The sequence below is a fragment of the Pelobates fuscus genome, chromosome 1, assembly GCF_036172605.1.
Source record: "Pelobates fuscus isolate aPelFus1 chromosome 1, aPelFus1.pri, whole genome shotgun sequence".
In the NCBI taxonomy this organism is placed as follows: domain Eukaryota; kingdom Metazoa; phylum Chordata; class Amphibia; order Anura; family Pelobatidae; genus Pelobates; species Pelobates fuscus.
Window position 1 is genome coordinate 149,192,795 of NC_086317.1, and position 19,673 is coordinate 149,212,467.

Genomic DNA, 19,673 nt, shown 5'->3' on the forward strand with positions numbered 1-19,673 from the left:
TTCCCCACCCCTCCCTCCTTCTTCTTATTAATTCCCCAACCCTCCCCCTTCTTCTTAACACCCCCCCCCCCCTCACCTCCCCTCCCCTGTAGCGTGGCCGAGCTCCTCTCCGGTCCGCGGTGGCCGGCCGGAGTCATAGGAAGGTGCACACTCAGTGTGCACCTTCCTGTCAGTCCGGCCGGTTACAGGAAACAGAAACTCCTGTTCCGCGCGGAACAGGAGTTTCTGTTTCCTGTAACCGGCCGGACTGACAGGAAGGTGCACACTGAGTGTGCACTTTCCTATCACTCCGGCCGGCCACCGCACCGGAGAGGAGCTCGGCCACGCTACAGGGGAGGGGAGAAGATGTGCTGCAGCCGCCTGAGCCTCTTAACAGAGCGCTCAGGCGGCTGCAGCATTTGAGGGGCCGGCCCTGCAGCGGCCGGTCTTAAAATGGTTTGGGGCGGCCTGGGGGGCAATTGCCTCCCTGCCCCCCGGCCCAGCCCGCCCCTGCCGCCCACCGGCCGAGGAGTCCCAATGCCACGCATGCGCATTGGCGCACCCCATAGGAAAGCATTGAAAATGAATTTCAATGCTCCCCTATGGGGAATAGAGTGACGCTGGAGGTCCTCACACAGCGTGAGGACGTCCAGCGACGCTCTAGCACAGATAATCTGTGCCATGATGCAGGAAGTGACCTCTAGTGGCTGTCTAGTAGACAGCCACTAGGGGAGGACTTAACCCTGCAAGGTAATTATTGCAGTTTATAAAAAACTGCAATAATTACACTTGCAGGGTTAAGGGTAGTGGGAGTTGGCACCCAGACCACTCCAATGAGCAGAAGTGGTCTGGGTGCCTGGAGTGTCCCTTTAACAAAGAAAATTAGAAACCTAGAATGTGACGGCAGATAAAAACACCCTCACACACAGCACCCCTCTTACATACACACACACTGCGCCCCTCACACATACAATACGTTCAAATATATATATATATATATATATACACATACACACATACACTACAGCAACCCTCACACTGCACCACTACACACATTACGCTCCAGATACACGCTAGATCCCTTACCCTATATGCACTCTTAATCCTCTATATACACACACACACACACACACAATCTCCTATACACACTCTGGGTCCTTTACACACTAGAACTCCTACACACACACTGCATTCCTTGTCAGCAAACACAGCCCGTATACACACACTCGCTACATCACCTATAACACACACTCTCTACAGCCCCTAGCCACACATATTACACCACAAACACAAATTAAATTGACCTATTTACACAATACCACACCACACTGTACACACACGCAATCCCTCAAGCAGGCTCCAAACACATGCACCATACACTTTCCTGGCCCTTTTGTCCTCTGGTATTCCACTTGTGGAGACACCAGAGACAATTTAAAAGCAAACACAGCGCAAGCATGTTATTAAATTTGCTTGCGCTGCGCAGAACAAATTCAGGGCCTTTTTCTAATGCCAGAGCTCTTCAGCGCGGCTCTTTGCATTGAACCAACGTGCTCACTTTGAGAGGGGGCGTGCTTGTAATTAGTGATGACAAAACACACCCTCTCTGGCCCCGCCCCCTTAGGGGGCCGCTCTGATTGAAAAAGGCCCGGGCCTAATTTTTTTCCCAGTCCGGCCCTGCCTACATGATATTAGACAGTAGGTTTTAATGTCGTGGCTGATTAGTGTATACTATCTATGTATACATATGCATGAATGTATTGGCATAGGTGTGTGTACGGGTGTATTTTTTAAAGTCAAGCACATTATTTCAGAGTTATTATCAAAAGTGAGAATTTAACCACTTAAGGACGGTGGGCGTTCTATGCCGTCCTTGGGGACGCTGGCTCTAAACGCCGGCGGGCAGCATAGAACGCCCAAGCCGTCCTATGTACATACCCGGCAGTAATAGCTGTGTGGGGACTCACCTGGCAGCCCAGGGAGTCCCCCTCCTTCCTTTCCGGCCCCCCTGGGCCATGCGAGGACCTCACAATCACGTGGATGGCATAGCCTTCCATAGCAATGCCAGCAATGCCATATGTAATGACAGGTACTCCCCCTGCTGCCTGTAAAAAATAAAAAAAATGTTAAAGCTACAGTTTACAATAAAATATATACTTAGATCATATATATGTTTATTATATATATGATCTAAGTATATATAAATATATACACATATACACACATACACACATACACATGCACTGTCTAAGTGTATTTTAATATTAATATATATCTAAATATATATATATATTAATATCAAAATACACATAGAATGATATTGATTAAATATATATATATAATTATCATTAGATATAATATAAAATAAATAAATATGTAAATTAATAAAATATATATATATGTGTAAATTCATTCTAACTGTATTTTAAAATTAATATATATATATATATTGATATCAAAATACATGTAGAACGAAATAATATATATATCTATATACATAAGTATATTCGTATATATCACTATATATACCTATGTATAAATAAAAATAATTTTAAAAACGTATACACGTGTATATACATAATAATTCTATGTATATATTTATGTAAAAATTTTACATAATCGGGTCTTTTTATTAATTACAATTTGCGGGACCTGCTAGCAATATATTTAACCCTGTAACTTTCCAAGACACCATAAAACCTGTACATGGGGGGTACTGTTTTACTCGGAATACTTCGCTGAACACAAATATTAGTGTTTCAAAACAGTTAAATGTATTACAACGATGATATCGTCAGTGAAAGTGACATATTTTGCATTTTTCACACACAAATGGCACTTACACGGACGATATAATTGTTGTGATACGTTTTACTGTTTTGAAACACTAATATTTGTGTTCATGAAGTCTCCCGAGTATAACTGTACCCCTCATGTACATGGTGTTTTCAAAAGTTACAGAGTCAAATATAAGGCTTGCGTTTCAGTTTTTTCACATTGAAATTCGCCAGATTGGTTACGTTGCCTTTGAGACCGTATGATAGCACAGGAATGAGAATTACCCCCATGATGGCATACCATTTGCAATAGTAGACAAGCCAAGGTATTGCAAATGGGGTATGTCCAGTCTTTTTTAGTAGCCACTTAGTCACAAACACTGGCCAAAATTGGCGTTCAAATTAGTTTTTTGCATTTTTCACACACAAACAAATGTTAACACTCATTCTGGCCAGTGTTTGTGACCAAGTGGCTACTAAAAAAGACTGGACATACCCCATTTGCAATACCTTGGTTTGTCTACTTTTGTAAATGGTATGCCATCATGGGGGTAATTCTCATTCCTGGGCTATCATACGGTCTCAAAGGCAACGTAACCAATCTGTCGAATTTCAATGTGAAAAACTGAAAAATGTAACACGCTATATGTGTCCCTATAACTCCCCAAAACACCATAAAACCTGTACATAGGGGGTACTGGTTTACATGTGAGACATCGCTTAATACAAATATGTGTATTTTATTGCAGTAAAAGCAAACAGTATTATGACATTCACAGTTAGAATGTCACGTAGAAATAGATTTTTTTTTTTTTAAATCTTATTTTCTCCGATTTTTTTATATTTTATTCATATTAAATTATGTTTGATACCTAAATATTTGATGTTAAATGAAAGCCATGTTTCCCCCGAATAAAATGATATGTAATAAGTGTGGGTGCACATAATATGAAAGAGGCGAATTAAGCCTGAACAGACATATAGCGCAAATTCAAGTTTTTGTTTACGTTTTGTTTTGATCACAACGTGTACATTTGGCTCAGTCCTTAAGGGGTTAAAGGGACTTTAAAATTTAAGGTCAAAAAAGCCAAATTAGAATTCTTTTCTTGGTCAGCTATGCTTCTATTTTGGTAACTTTGGCCATAAATAATGCATTTACTCAGAATTTCCACTATTTCACCCCTATTTATGTTTAAATGTGTACGTGTATGCTTCTTGACTGTGTAATTTGTCTTTCTCTCCCCCTTCACGTGCTGTCTCCTCCACTAACCCTTGTTTGTTTATTTGTTTGGTTTTATCTCCTCACTGATCCTTATACAGAATATTACCCTCTGGAAGAAGGGTAATATTTTATCCGGATTAGTTTTTCGTACCCTAATTAGACCTGTATTCTGATGTTGATTTAACCCATGTATCGCAACTCATTGAATTGCATGTGCCATTATGTTCAGAAATACTTGAGAAACGATAAAGGGAGAATCTACCAAAAACTTGCCGTTTTAAAAACTCTGTTAGTCTAAACAAAATAAGGTATTACAAAATGCTATTGTATGCACAAATATAACTAGAACCATAAAAATAAAATTACATATGTGGTCAGGGGGAAATCATCTGATGAAGTTAGTGATGTAAGTGCATTACTAATCCGTCTGGTTTCTGCTTGTTCTTTTTTTTAGCACAGAACAAATTGTCAGAAAATAGTATTAACAAAAAATAATTCTGATTATTAGGTCAAAGTATACTTAATTATAGGACTTATTCATACAGAAGGCCCATCTTATGAACAGTCATACACCAGGCGGCAACTCAGAACAAGGTCTTAAGGTCAATGGTAGTGTGACAGTGATTTACTGTTTGTATTGCCTTTCTGTGCGCTGAAATTACAGTACATGAAACTCATGAATGGAATCTTCCTGGAATTCTTAGTCCTGTTTTTTTTTACGCAGAGGAGAGCTCGAGGCAGCAATTAGTTTCGACAGTTAGCCATAGGCATTTAAGACGAGTCATATTTCTGTAGTACAATTAATGGACATTTAACAGTCAAATACCTTTAGATTTTAACTACAATAAATAATAAAAATTGTTGCAAAATGTAGGTACGTAGTATTTTTAGATTATAGTTTCAGAATATACCTAATAAAGCAAAATACATATTAACACATCCCAGTATATTTGTCCCTTTCCCCATAAAATCATTATTTCGTAAAGATAGAATCTTGTGATTCTAAATAAAGCGATGGATCGGGCCTTTTTTAAGATTTGGGAGGGGTACCAGATCACTGAATATGGTAACTGGAAAAAAAATGTGAATATATATAGTTTTATCGCTCAAAATAGCAAAAAAAGGAAAATTTGTTGAGTAGGAGAATTTTTCCAATTTGCTGTTTTGGCCTAAAATGTGTGATTTTTTTTTTTTAATCAATTCTCCATAATCAAAAGCAAATAATACAACTCATCCTGTTACCTAATTAAACATTAACATGTGTGTTGTGAGTAAAAGCAAATATCTATCTGAATGTGGACAAATGTTACAGCTCTTTGCCAACAATCGCCCACAATTTCACAATTTCTGCTATAAAAATCTAACAGCCAAGGAGGAGAAATGTAATTTTAACATCTTTTTATTCTTTTTTTTTCTGAATTGACATTTGACCAGAATGTCACAATTTCTCCACTGCCAGTAATCACATGTGACATTGAAACAATAAGACATGGTTAGAACATTTAAAATAATTTCTTTAGATTCCTTTGTTTTAACCACTTAAGACCAGATTTAAGCAAATCCCTTGTTATTGTGGTGGCCCTAAAATGTCATCGGCCCTAAAGAGATTAAAAAAAGAAAAAGTAAAATACTTCATATTAAAATGAGGTATTTGCTATTCACATTACGAAACTGTGTGCTTAGAGAAACCACCAACCTAGCAGCCTGTCAATCTTAAAGCTATACATCGTTAATTATGCGAGCCATCTGTGTCTATGGGAATCACAGGAAGCCGTAAAAAAAATCCCTTTGAATTGCTTATGCTGCAGTGAACCTTATACAGACTGACTTTTTACCCAGTAACCTTTTACCTAGTTCATGTAAGGCAAGAAAAAGCCCACAATGGTCTGTTTGTAAGGTTTGTTGGAAGTAACCGTAACCCTAAGATAACTTTCACCCTGTTACCCCCAAAACACCCCAGCAATCTATTTATACAATATATTCAGGCAAATAACACTTAGGGGGTTGTTTAATAAACAGTGATTTGAAATGATGATTTGAGAAACAAATAGAACGTTGTACAATATGTTTCAAAAAATAGCTGAATTTAAGAATTTTTCAGCTATATTGGCTATATTTTATCATCTGTTTCTCAAATCATCACAGTTGACATTTTGGTAAAACAAACCAGTTCATCCTCTATAAATGATCATAAAAAATGTATTGTGTGGCTTTTGTTTAATTAACCCCTTCAATACAAAGAGTCAGGAAAATCATTTTACATTTTCAGAATGCAAATATTCTTCATCTCAGCTATTGTCATAGTGCTGTTATTTCCCCTAAATTTTTGAGATTCATATTTCAATCTCTTACAAATCAGAGTTTAATAAATAATTCATTAAAAAATAAAAAATAATTTGAGAAAATATCTTAACTCCTTCATGACTGTTATTCTGCCACCACCATTATAACAGTCATGAAGGAGTTCAAATATTTTCTCAAATTATTTTTTGTGCTTCTTTCGAATCTTTTTGGTTCTATAATGTATTTTTTTATTTTATGTTTCTAATCAGAGATTTCTTCCTGTGTGTCTTTAGATTCTTAAAAAGCAAGCTTCTGTGACATTGCACTATGGAAATAATATGTTGAACTAATAGGAAAAGTTAAATATTTGAAATAATATAGTGGGAGTGGAGGAAATATTAAAAACTGGGTAGTAAGCTGGCAGCCCTCAAGTTAATATATCACTTTGTAGTTGTAGTGCTACATTTTGGGCAAACTGTGATCCAAATAAAAAAATGTATGTTGTAAATCGTAAACCGGAACTGTTACATGTTAAAATAATAATTAGAGCAATCTGTTTGCACAGACATGTTTCCGCTATTCTATTAAATAATGGCAAATACTTATAGAAAATGCAGCAGTCACATTTATTTATTTATAAAATATTTTACCAGGAAAGATACATTGAGATTTCTCTCGTTTTCAAGTATGTCCTGGGTCCACAAAACATTGCATTGTTACAATGGGGTACAATAAAATACAAAAACAATATTAATACACAATATATACAAAATTTAACATAGAACAGGTAGGAAATATATAAATATTTAGACCTCTGATTGCAAAGGTCTAAAATGACACCCAAAAAGAAAAACACTTTAGGTTATTTCAAAGGAATTTGTCTGCAAAATTGTAAATTTTTAGAAATTTGCCTGAGAATTGCAGATTTCAGATATCTATTAAAGAAGCAATGTCACAGTCTGGGGACTTTGCCAAATTCACAAAGACTCCCCGATGGTGGGGGTCCGGTGGGGGAAGGTAATGGTAAGATTTACTTACCTGACCTGTTCCTCATGGGCGTGGCCATCTTGCTCTGGCGGGTCCTCTTCAGCTCATGGCGCTTCAGCACCCGGAGTCGACATCAGTGCTATTCATGAGAGCCCAGCATTGAGGCCTATGGAGGATCCTATGGATCAGTGACGGATGTCTGGATTGACTCTGTAGCTCCGCCCAGAGTCTAGGAAAGTCAGGCAGAGGACATATACAGAAACAAAGTAGTCCCAACTTTGCCTCAGTATATCGTTTGAGTGGATGGGAATTTCAGTGAAAATCCAACACAGTCAAAATTATTATTTCATAAAGATGCTGTTGATTCTGAGAGTTTCATAAGCATCCATTTTTATTTAGTGCATATTAAACTGCAATATATGTTGTATAAATAAAAATACATGTGAGGTTTACAGATTTGTGGTTAAAACATTGTGTACCTGTTATACAACATAAATATGACTGACATCAAACAGTAATAAGATTGTGATCTGGTGCCAGATCCATCCATGTTAATAGGCAACACATGAAAAATGCTGCCCTGCATTATTAACATTCATATGCTGCATGATCTTTGTTTCCTGAATAATGACTTTCCTACAGCATTCTACATACCACATACCAGCTCATTTTTATGTGCCCTTCAACATGCATAAGTTATATGCGTCTAACAAAGGATGGTATATCTGACAACTTTTGGACTCTCAAATGCTCTATGGTACTAACATGTTTGAGAAAGGAAATTAAATAATTAATAAAGGAGGAATCTCAAAGATACTTCATCGATTATTTAATAGTCTCTGCACTATGAATGTTGAATTCTACACAGCAGCACTTTTCACGTACTGCCCATTAACATGGAGAAACAAATATCAGCCTATGAAAACATGGTGGATGTGGTGATTGACTAGGGTCATAATGGGAAAGTATATGTACACACGGCATAAAAAAAGTCAGACTGATGGAGATTATCAGTGTGGAGAATTAAAAGTAAAGAAACCATAGCTATCTCAAATTGCAGCTAAGCAGAGTTTAAACAGAGGTGCAATGGTCACTAGGATGTAGACAGCAGTAAATTCTTGTGCTACAATAAATCATCCTTTGAACTTGTTTGTAGGTCATTGAGTTCCTCTGTGCAAGTAGCTGTCAAGTGCAAGTCTTCTTGTGCATCCACCTTGTTGTTTTAACTTAGTTGTGCAGATTCAGGAAAACTTGTGAACTATTAACTTGTACATTTTATAGAAATTATCTATAATTCTGTAATGCTCTGCTGTATATGAAATGATCACTGTGCTTCTTTATTTCAAGAGTCAGTCAATAACTGAAAGCAGGCTCTAGCAGTAGTTCTGTTCAGTATATTCACTTCTTCATATCCCCTTTCTATAATTGTAAAATTGTAAAACGCTTTGGAATATGTTGGCGATATATAAATGATAATAATAATAATAAGGGAATTGATGATAAATTGTAAATAGAACTGCAAACATTTTGGTCAAAATAGCTAAAGAAAATGTTTATTTAATTTGCCAGCTGGCTACTTTGGTTTGGAACTGGAATTTCTTTATCAGATCTCCACAATGCTTAGTTTAGTGAATTACTCCCAAATGTTTCTTATGTTGTTACAATTAAGCAGTTTTGATTGAACCTGTGTTATGATTCCTTTTAACTCACGGTTTATTAACTCATGTATCTTTCCAGACTCAAATGAAATGCTGTCGCTGTGATTCCCGGGATCCTTTTTCAGCAATTAGCCACAGGATCATCAATGTAGTGTCTCCCATCGGTCACCTTCGCTGGTGGCAGTCTGAAAATGGTAAGTGTCAGAAATGTATACATACTTACAGTGTGACATACATGCCCAATACAAAGTCACTTCTCACAGACTAGGTGCCTGATACTCTTCATATTATATGTGTTAGAAAACATGTAATAGATTCATAATAAACATTATCAACCCATAATATGCACATATTATAGCTGTAACACATTGTATATTGTAGAACATTTAGACATTGTAGAAGCACTTGCATGTGCTGTGACAAAATCATAATATTTAATCTACGATAGTTGTTTTATGCTACCTTGATAGTCAGAATATGCTTATCAGTCACTATAATGGAGGTTACTAAAATGTATTACATTAACTTTTTATACATATGTTTTCTGGTGCTTTTCCCATTTGTTGCTATTTATTTCTTTATTTTCACAAAATATTCCTTGCTGCACCTTCTTTTTCTGGTGCACTAATTGGTTGATCCTAATGAAAAAAAAGAAGTGTATGTTTGTGGCATGTACTAAGCCAGGGGTTCCAAACTAACTTTACCCGTGGAACCCTTTGAGACAGTGTACCAATATAGTGAAATCCCCAAAAAGATTTTGCGCTGCAGTACAAACCTTTTAACCCCTTAAGGACCAAACTTCTGGAATAAAAGGGAATCATGACATGTCACACATGGCATGTGTCCTTAAGGGGTTAAAGAGCGTAGTGTAATGTTTTCTTTTTTTCTTTGGCAAAGTCTTCTTATATCTGATTTAATTAGGAGCACAACATTTTTTTAACCCCTTAAGGACCAAACTTCTGGAATAAAAGGGAATCATGACATGTCACACATGGCATGTGTCCTTAAGGGGTTAAAGAGCGTAGTGTAATGTTTTCTTTTTTTCTTTGGCAAAGTCTTCTTATATCTGATTTAATTAGGAGCACAACATTTTTTTAACCCCTTAAGGACCAAACTTATGGAATAAAAGGGAATCATGACATGTCACACATGGCATGTGTCCTTAAGGGGTTAAAATAATTATTTTAATCTTTTTTTTTATATAATAAACTTATTTATAATGACGTTTAAAAAAAAAAAAGAAGAAGTAAATTGGGGCAAAAATGTGATATACAAATATTTTTAACAGCACACTTTTAACTACCATATCCTGACTCTAAAAACAATTAAAAAGAAAGCAATCCTCAGATGCCACATTGGGCACTAATTTAAAGGGCAGCACAATAAAACAAATAACTTTCTTCCTACGTGAATGCAGATTGGGCACAATACTGAAAAATTAAAAAATAGGAGAACCTGAAAGAATGAGAGGTTTCCTACATGCGACAGTCCTGTATCAATACTTGCAATCGAGTGAGTATGAATTGGCTGGCGGCGAGCGGGAATAAAATGGCGGTCTTGCGATCTACGTTGTTTCCAACTTCTAGGAACAGCGGGGAGCATTGAGGCCCAGTTTTGTTCTTGTGGAACCCCAGAGTTCTCCGTAACACTAATTGGGAAATGCTGTACTAAGCTACTGCTGAATGGCTTAATCATGAGACATCCAGTAGTATTTTTCCAGAGTCTGCTCCTTGGGATGCTTTGGCAAGCTGTCACTAAATTCCAGTGCCTGTCAGCCATTGCTGCAGGGCCGAATGCAGTCTCAGTGTCCAGGACATGCCATAATTGGCACATACCTAGCTATTTCTGGACTACTTTACCAGCGCCGACATCAAGGTGTGACAACTGTTGTCACCGGCCTTGCAGTCCTAGGGGGCCCAAGGCCCCACAATCCCACTTTGCACATAGCGATTATTTATATATATATATGTGCGCCTGTGAGCCCCCAGCTGCCTGTGGGCATGCATTTTTTTAAATAGTTTTTTTGTCCCCCCTCCCTGCTTGTTACCTGGCTAGGGAAAGGGGATATATTTCATTCCCTGTCGGTCCAGTGGCATGGACTGTGCATTGGGGGCCCAGCAAGCTCAGCCTTACCTTCCCAGCAGCTACCTCCAGCTCCCCTATGTAACTCTCTCCGGCCTGTGTGCTGCGCAAAGCGGCCGCGGGACTCGTGAGATTTAGACAGGGGAACTGAAGGTAGCTGCTGAGAAGGTAAGTAGATCTTGATGGGACCCCCAGGACCGCCGGGCTTGACATGGGTCCGGCGGTCCTGATCAGCAATATCGGTATCTTTATTGTCTGATACCGATATTGCAGAAAATACCGAATATTGTCCAGACTGATAATTGATCGATCCCTAATGTGAAAGCAAACGCATAGATATATTCAGTCTAGAATAACATGTAAAGTAACCTTAGTAAATTCATGGCAAATATCTTTTCTCTGAAATAAATCTTGTTTTACAGGGAGGCGTTAATTCTGATTCAGTCTTTTAATCATCTTTTCTTTACTGGGCAGTCTAGCCACTCACAAACTGTCATTTACAGCCCCAAGTCATGATTTATCACGTATATTTCCTAAATACTAATGGAAGTGTTTAGACAATTGGGCAGACTAGATGGGCCAAATGGTTCTTATCTGCCGTCACATTCTATGTTTAACGTACTCTCTCTCTCGCTTTACAGGACTGGACCCTGTTACCTTGCAGTTTGATCTGGGCAGGAAGTTTCAGCTCAGCGATGTCACGTTGGATTTCAGGGTAAGACCATACCCCAACATTAATTAAATATTCTTTTTTTTGCAAGTATGCATCTAGTTGCTGTTTAAACATCTGTATGGACTCTGATTAACATAACATGACACAACAACTACACAATAAATGTATTACACAATATAGGAGTAGGCAACTTTCAGCACACCAGATGGTGTGTACTACATCTCCACTGATCAGTGTTATGGCTGAAAGAGAAATATGGGAGATGTAGTCCACAACACCTGGAGCGCCAAAGTGTGCCTTCCTCTGGTCTACACTTTAACAACAACAACACCAACAAGCCAAACAGAGAGACAAAAACCGAAGTCTGATTCCCTCCCATACTGTAAATTTTTTATGCTCAACCGTGTTTATAGTATCCATAGGTTCCACATGTTGATAGCTAGGGCAGAATCCAATGTAAAATATCTTCTAATGACGTGGAAACTTATTAATATTTTCCAAAGTAATTTAAACCTCATCTTCTGTGTCTGTCTTTAATTCTTTCTCCCTCTGAAATCTTGCAGAGCCCTCGGCCAGCTGCTCTTGTGATAGAGAGATCCTCAGACCATGGAAGGACGTGGCAGGTGTATCAGTACTTGGCGTATGACTGTGCTGCCTCCTTTCCTCAAATCAGCCGGGGTCGTCCTCTAAATTTGGAGGATGTACGTTGTCAGCAGCTTGAAGGAGACCCCACACAAGGGGGCCAGGTAAAAACAATATTTATCTTGCATGACACTGTAATCCCTGTAGCAAAGTATGTTTTTAAAGCCCCCTATATTTATTTGGAACTCTTTTTACCATGATACTATATGAACCTAACAACAACAGAGTTAGATGGCCAGATTGGAGACGTTTGCCAAATCATCTACAGCGTAGTTCAGTTTTCCATTCACTACAATGAATTCTTTAGTAAATATAACCTTGTGATGGAATTCATAAATGTTTGGGATTTTTTTGTTTTTAGAAGAACATTTCATTTCTTTTTAATGTCAACATTGTTCCAAGTGTATAATGATAAGATGCCGTTTTGAAAATCTCTAAACAAGGAGTGTGAGAAATATATTCATTGTTGCAGTGTATTCTCATTTTTCAGTATAAACAACATTGCAAGTATAAACACAAATCGCAAACAGACAGTTACTGTGGCCTTGTAAGAAAGTAACATAATAACCGAGAAACAAAATGAAGTTGCATTGACATTCCTCATGTACTTCATTTGAATTGTTAATTGAGTAATGCAGGATGCTGAATTTGTGCATTTGGTGAGCCACACTTCATAGAGGGTATGACATTCCCCAATGGGCAGACAAAACAGGCTAGCTGGTCTTTCTCAACTCTCAATATATTTTTATTTCATTATATAACTAATATAATGACATTAAAAAGGAGACTGGGCGTTCCTAAGGTTTGGCAACACAATCCAGCATGTCACGCATTTATCCATCATTGATCAATTTAGCATATTGATTAAGCATGATAACATGCTTCATCTTAGCCGCAGTTCATTTTGGCTTTTGCCCTGCCCTGTGCAACTTGTATCCTTCTTCTTTACATTTTATGACATTTATCAGGTTAGTTACATATTATCTTGCAAAGACTCACTGTTGCTTCCAGAGAGACTCGACACAACATTGTGATGATCATAATAAGTATCAAAGCATATGTTCACATGTAGATTGAAAAAGCAGGGTATAGACGCTCTCTAAAATAACTGAGTGTACGGCATCAGTGAACCAGCAGGACTTCCCAATACCTGCTAATAACCAGAAAGTGCAAAAACAGAGTGGTAAACCGCACCACATATGTTCACATGTGTCTGGACATTGGTATGGAATGGCTTAGCAATAAAACAGTGCATATATAAATGAAACGTTACTTTGGTTATTAAGGGTCTGTCTATTCTTTCTCCTGTAGATACGCTTCAACCCAATGGACTTGGCCCTTTCAGTTCCTGCATCTCAAAGAATATACCGTAAGGACATAACCTATTTGTTCCATTGCTGCACAGATATCTGTTTTCTGGAATTTAAGGGATTTAATAACCAAAATGTGATTTGCTTTGAATTGTCAACTGACTGTGTTTTCAATACAACTATGTTTACCTGCAATTTCCTCGTCAGTCATTAACCTTCCACCAATCACTGCTTAGTCAATAAACACTTTTGATGCCCTTCATTGTAAACTATAATAAGGAAATGATCAAAGACATAGATTGTAAACAACCTTCTGTGTTCATTCTCACTTTTGCTCTTTCCAGGTCTTGGAGAATTCACCAACCTACGAATAAACTTTACTCAGCTCATACGCCTTCCACCCAGGAGATATCGACAGCCCAGTGCATTCTATGCTATAAATGAGATGCGTGTACATGGCAGTTGTCTCTGTTATGGTCATTCCGACCAATGTGTGTCAGGCAGCACATCAGACAGAGATCCATATGGTAACATTCAGGTAAACCATACATCATTTTTAGTTTTCAAATCTTTTCTCTCTTTCTCTTTAATAATAATAATTGATTTAAAATATAATATTTTGATTTAATTAATTTTGAGAAATTATCACTCCAGGTGTATGATGCATGTGTTTGCCAGCACAATACTGCTGGAACAAACTGTGAACGTTGTGCTGACCTCTACAATGACTTGCCTTGGAGACCAGCAGATGAACAGAACTCAAATGAGTGCAGAAGTGAGTCTCAAACAAGTCTTTCAATTTCTAACTAAAGTTTTAGAACAAAAGATGGTTACATAAACATCATGCTGTATAGTAAAACAATATATGCTGACAAGGCAAGGGAGATGTAGTTCACATATGAGATATGACACAGCAGGGCCGCAGGCTGATAAGTAAGGTTAATAAGGAACCCTATTACATGTTTACTATTCTTGTTGGTTGGTCGCAAGTTATAAGGAGGTCTTCTTAAATATGTAGGTTTTGAGTGTTAGCGTTAAACACAGCCGCAGCGGATAATGGATAACTGGAGACATTGTGCAGTTTTGGAAAAGATATACAACAGTTTATCTGCAGAGATGATTCTGTCTGATGGCCAAATAAGTCAATGAGTTAATCAACGGGCAAGGTGTAGAGAATGAAGGTTGCCTACCAAGTCTTTGGTTTGCACAGCTTAAGTGCAATATAATATTTTATCACAAGTAAGGTAGCATGGAGTGTTAATAGTATTGATATTGTACTAAAAAAATGTATAGTCCTATTAATTCTATACTATAGTAGTATTGGTAAATATTCTTTGTATACTGTATTTTTGAATGCATTGTAATATCGTTTTGTAGGGTATGACTTTTTCAAAACACGATGCTTTAAAATTCCCCTTTTCACCTTCTATAATCAGCTGTGTGTTGGAAAGAGAGCTCACTAACTTACTTTAACATTTTGCAAAGTCACTTTATATAAACAGAACCTGTTACTTGGCAACATAACCTCCTTTCAAAGTAGAATGCTGGCACCATCTAGAGGACAGTATGCTGAAGTGCAGAACTTTGCTTGAAATTCATATTGACTTTCATTTAACACTATCAATTGTTAGTTTGTGTTGCGTTACTCCATTCCACAGACTTGTTATGGTTGAAATACAAGATTATAAATTAATTTGTGAATATGTTTGAATGAACACAAATATACAAATTAAAAAGTTTACATAAATTTAAAGAGCTTGACTAAATTTGTCCTGCTTTGTATGGCCTGGAGTAAATAAGCAATGCAATTTAAAGTACTTTAAAGAACACTTACATTAAAGGAACACTATAGTCACCTAAATTACTTTAGCTAAATAAAGCAGTTTTTGTGTATAGATCATTCCCCTGCAATTTCACTGCTCAATTCACTGTCATTTAGGAGTCAAATCACTTTGTTTCTGTTTATGCAGCCCTAGCCACACCTCCCCTGGCTATGATTGACAGAGCCTGCATGAAAAAAAAAACTGGTTTCACTTTCAAACAGATGTAATTTACCTTAAATAATTGTATCTCAATCTCTAAATTGAACTTTAATCACATATAGGAGGCTCTTGCAGGGTCTAGCAAGCTATTAACATAGCAGGGGATAAGAACATCTTAATTAAACAGAACTTGCAATAAAGAAAGCCTAAATAGGGCTCTCTTTACAGGAAGTGTTTATGGAAGGCTGTGCAAGTCACATGCAGGGAGGTGTGACTAGGGTTCATAAACAAAGGGATTTAACTCCTAAATGGCAGAGGATTGAGCAGTGAGGCTGCAGGGGCATGTTCTATACACCAAAACTGCTTCATTAAGCTAAAGTTGTTCAGGTGACTATAGCGTCCCTTTAAATGATTTATTTATGGGGTTTTTTATGCGCACAAACAAAAACACGTTTTCAATTATGCAGTTAGACTATATAAGCCTACTTTGGCAAAATGATGGCTAAGTCATGGCTCTGTAATGCATCATGGGATATATAGTCATGAAACATTTACACTGTCAGAGTTAGCCGTGTTTTAGGATATAACTTTAGTTACTGCATCGTTTGCCTACTGAAGTATCATATATATATATAACGACAGCAGTGAAACATGCCTGAGCTTCTTGATGCTTGTATTGTACTATTATTCTTGTAACTCATTAACTCATCCATGTCTGTCTCAGGATGCAACTGTAACAATCACTCAGACAAGTGCCACTTTGACCCAGCTGTGTATGAAGCCAGTGGCAGAGTGAGTGGGGGCGTGTGCGAAGATTGCAGAGATGGAACCACAGGAAGGAACTGTGAAAGTTGCAGAGCTGACTATTACCGCAATCCTAATCGGGAAATTAACCATAGGGACGCCTGTATCTGTGAGTATTAAATGAAACTGCACAGCTACGGGATAAAATAATCCTTGCTGCCTTGTAGTTAGTGTTAGGGCTGTTTGCACATCTTCGTCTCTCTTGACATGTATCAGTTCACATAGGATGCGTATGTTGTCGTTAAAATAGCATGTCATTATTATTTTTTTACATACAGGGGAAGGCATGTTATTTCTTAAAAGAGAAGCTGTGCATAGGGATATTGAAATGGTTTGTTTGCGGTAAAGAACTTCATAAGCTTCTTTGTCTTAGAGATGGCATGGCTGCCCAAATAGGGGAATGTGTGTAACATATGGGCTTTAAGGGATCCCTTAAGGTTCCTGGTTCTAAAAAATATTTTGCTATATTACATAATTGTTTAATGACAGTAGAGGCTGTTTTTCTGAACTTTACACATAATGTATTGTTTAACCTGGATACTTATTATTTTTCCAGCATGTGACTGTGACCCCGAGGGCAGTATTGGCGGTGGGAGCTGTGATTCTATGACTGGACGGTGCAATTGTAAGGATAATGTTTTTGGGGAAAGGTGTGACCAATGTAAACCTGGATTCTACCAGCTGAGTGCCTCCAACCCTCAGGGTTGTACCAGTAAGTAATGGGTGAACGCAAGTGGGTTGTTATTGTGTGAAATAAATAAATAAATAAATCCTGTTGTTTCCAAATGAGCACTTTATTCTGCACAGCCATATAAACCTGCTTATGTCAGTGCTCCAAGGACACCATACATTCTGTCTCATTTACATCAGTTATATATTTCAAGAAGGTTGATGTGATTTCAGATCCCCAGTGGATAAACAGAGATGAGACTTTTCCACGTATTTAAAAATCCCAAGACAGGTTTGCTATTCCTTGGAGATTTGATGGCTTTGAATAGCTTTAAATATTTCTGTCACTAATTCTTCAACGTCAGAGATTTAAAACACTTTTACATTTTTTTTTTTTTTTTTAATGCTTAGCTGTTTAGATATTACTGGATAAGAAAACATGTGCAAGCTAAAGTTCATGACTGCAAATGTATGAACAGCACACCCATGCATATGAACACACACATTCTGCATTTAATCATCTAGAAATGCTCTTGCAAACAGCATTAACCATCAACACAAAACAATATAGGCTGAGATATATTTTGAAGAATCTGTAAAACATTTCAGGTAAATGTGATGGGGTATACAGTTCCAGTAATGCCCAGTAGAGGGCAGTACAGCTCTGTTTCCAAGTGTGTTAACATTATGACCTTAATGTTCTCAACACAATAGTGGTCTGTAGGCTAGGTGGTTAGATCGCTTTTCATCAGATTAAGTTTATACAAAAAGCATGTTTTGCAACTTTTCTATGTATCTTAATAAAAAAAAAAAAAAAAACATGATATGTTCACATTTCAAATAAAATTATTACATTACTTGTTCTAACAATATTAACATCAAAATATATTTCCATGAAGCTTTTTCAAAATCAACCTAGATGTTATTATTATTTGTATTAATAGTATTGTGTTAAGATACTGCAGATGGAGCAATCACCAGTGAGCTATCTTACCACAATCCTGGAATGCCTAATTGGTGTTTGTGGCTGGTTGCTATTAATTGATAGCAACCTGGGGATAAAGTGAAACTAATTATTACCCCAGAGGTTCTGAGTCTAGGAAGATCTGCATTTCAACTGAACAGACGAGTTTGTCAATAACAAGGGCACAGTTATCCTTTTCACAGCAGCACTCTGCCATGTGAAATATGCAGTACATGAAAATTCCCAAAATAATGTAGAACTTTTATTTAGTGCGAAGTAAAATGACAAAAAAATGGTGGTTGGCAGCATCCAGAGAAGGTTTAATGGATTTCACACGTAGACTTTGGCTTTCTCTATATGGGTATATGCATGAATGTTATGTGTGTACATGTTTTGTTTACCTGTATAAGCAAATAAATACATGTGTGTCGGGGTCTGTGTGTGCTTATGTGTCTTATATTAATAAGTATTTCTGAATGTGCAAAAGTGAACAGTGTATTTGCAGGACATCTTGTCCTCAATGCAACAAAGTTCTACTGCTGATAATGCAATAAAATGTGGAGTGATGGAATTTAAAAGGGCTGTTGGAGTTGGGTAAGAGTTCCAGTTTTTTACTGCGCCGAATGACATTATACATTTAATGTATGGATTAGTTGTGCTGAAGTGGGCCAAGAGTTACTGATTATCAATTAACCATTCTATGTCTGTTCCTTTTGTTCTAGAATGTGACTGTGACCCACAAGGCACACAGGCAGACCAACAATGCAACAATGAGACAGGCCAGTGCAGATGTCTTCCCAATGTCACCGGAAAGCGTTGTGACCAGTGTGCCACCCACCACTGGAACTATCAGAGTGGGAGGGGATGCCAGCTGTGTGGTTGCCATCCCAGGAACTCTTACAGTCTCCAGTGTAACCAGGTAGAATTATGTCTTAGGTTAGTTTGGGAGAGCAAGGAAGGTGACATTGTACATTGCTCTTTAGATAAGCCACTAGGCTGGAAAGAGAACAGTCATAGAATATTAAAAATAAATGTTTAACAATACACACACAACTGAAAATTTAGAAACATAAATTGTGTAGAAATAAGCACAAACGATTTAAAGCAAATGTCAGGTACAATTATTCTAATTCAGTAAAAATGTATTGTTATGGTCCCAAATAAAACAGGAAGTTCCTGAGACACACAAGGAAATGTCCCTTTGACCACTGAACCAATATGGTCCCACGTATTTTAAATCCACCATGTGGATGTGATGATTGAGAAATTATAGCCTCGTAAGAAGTACATCTTCTTACACAAAAGCAAGGTAATTCATCTCTATTCTGTTCTCAGGTCACAGGACAATGTCTCTGCAGGGAGGGCTTTGGAGGCCGTCTATGTACAGAATGCCCAGACAGGATGTATGGAACCTTGCAAACTGGATGCAGAGGTTTGTAACAACCACTTAACAAGCATATTGCTCATTTACTAATATTGGGAGTCATATATTGGGTAGAGTATAAATATAAAACAAAGTACATTTTAGTACTTACATTTGTTTGCCTTTTAAAATACTTCATAAACAATGCCGCTTTGATCACCATTCATTTTGTCACCTGGTTCGATTGCTAAAAAAATTAATATGGAAGGTTTGCCACC

General features: G+C 37.5%; 1 protein-coding gene across 4 annotated transcripts in view; it reads left to right on the plus strand.

Moving 5' to 3' along the window:
- Positions 1 to 19,673, plus strand: part of LAMB3 (laminin subunit beta 3) — a 162,752-nt gene that overhangs the window by 120,421 nt on the left and 22,658 nt on the right. For all 4 annotated transcript variants that reach the window (XM_063450913.1, XM_063450922.1, XM_063450931.1 and 1 more), the window contains 10 exons: positions 8,986 to 9,100; positions 11,630 to 11,703; positions 12,225 to 12,407; positions 13,615 to 13,672; positions 13,958 to 14,151; positions 14,268 to 14,388; positions 16,320 to 16,508; positions 16,956 to 17,111; positions 18,755 to 18,951; positions 19,368 to 19,464. In XM_063450913.1, coding sequence (XP_063306983.1) covers positions 8,986 to 9,100; positions 11,630 to 11,703; positions 12,225 to 12,407; positions 13,615 to 13,672; positions 13,958 to 14,151; positions 14,268 to 14,388; positions 16,320 to 16,508; positions 16,956 to 17,111; positions 18,755 to 18,951; positions 19,368 to 19,464 — 1,384 coding nt within the window. The remainder of the gene's footprint in view (positions 1 to 8,985; positions 9,101 to 11,629; positions 11,704 to 12,224; positions 12,408 to 13,614; positions 13,673 to 13,957; positions 14,152 to 14,267; positions 14,389 to 16,319; positions 16,509 to 16,955; positions 17,112 to 18,754; positions 18,952 to 19,367; positions 19,465 to 19,673) is intronic.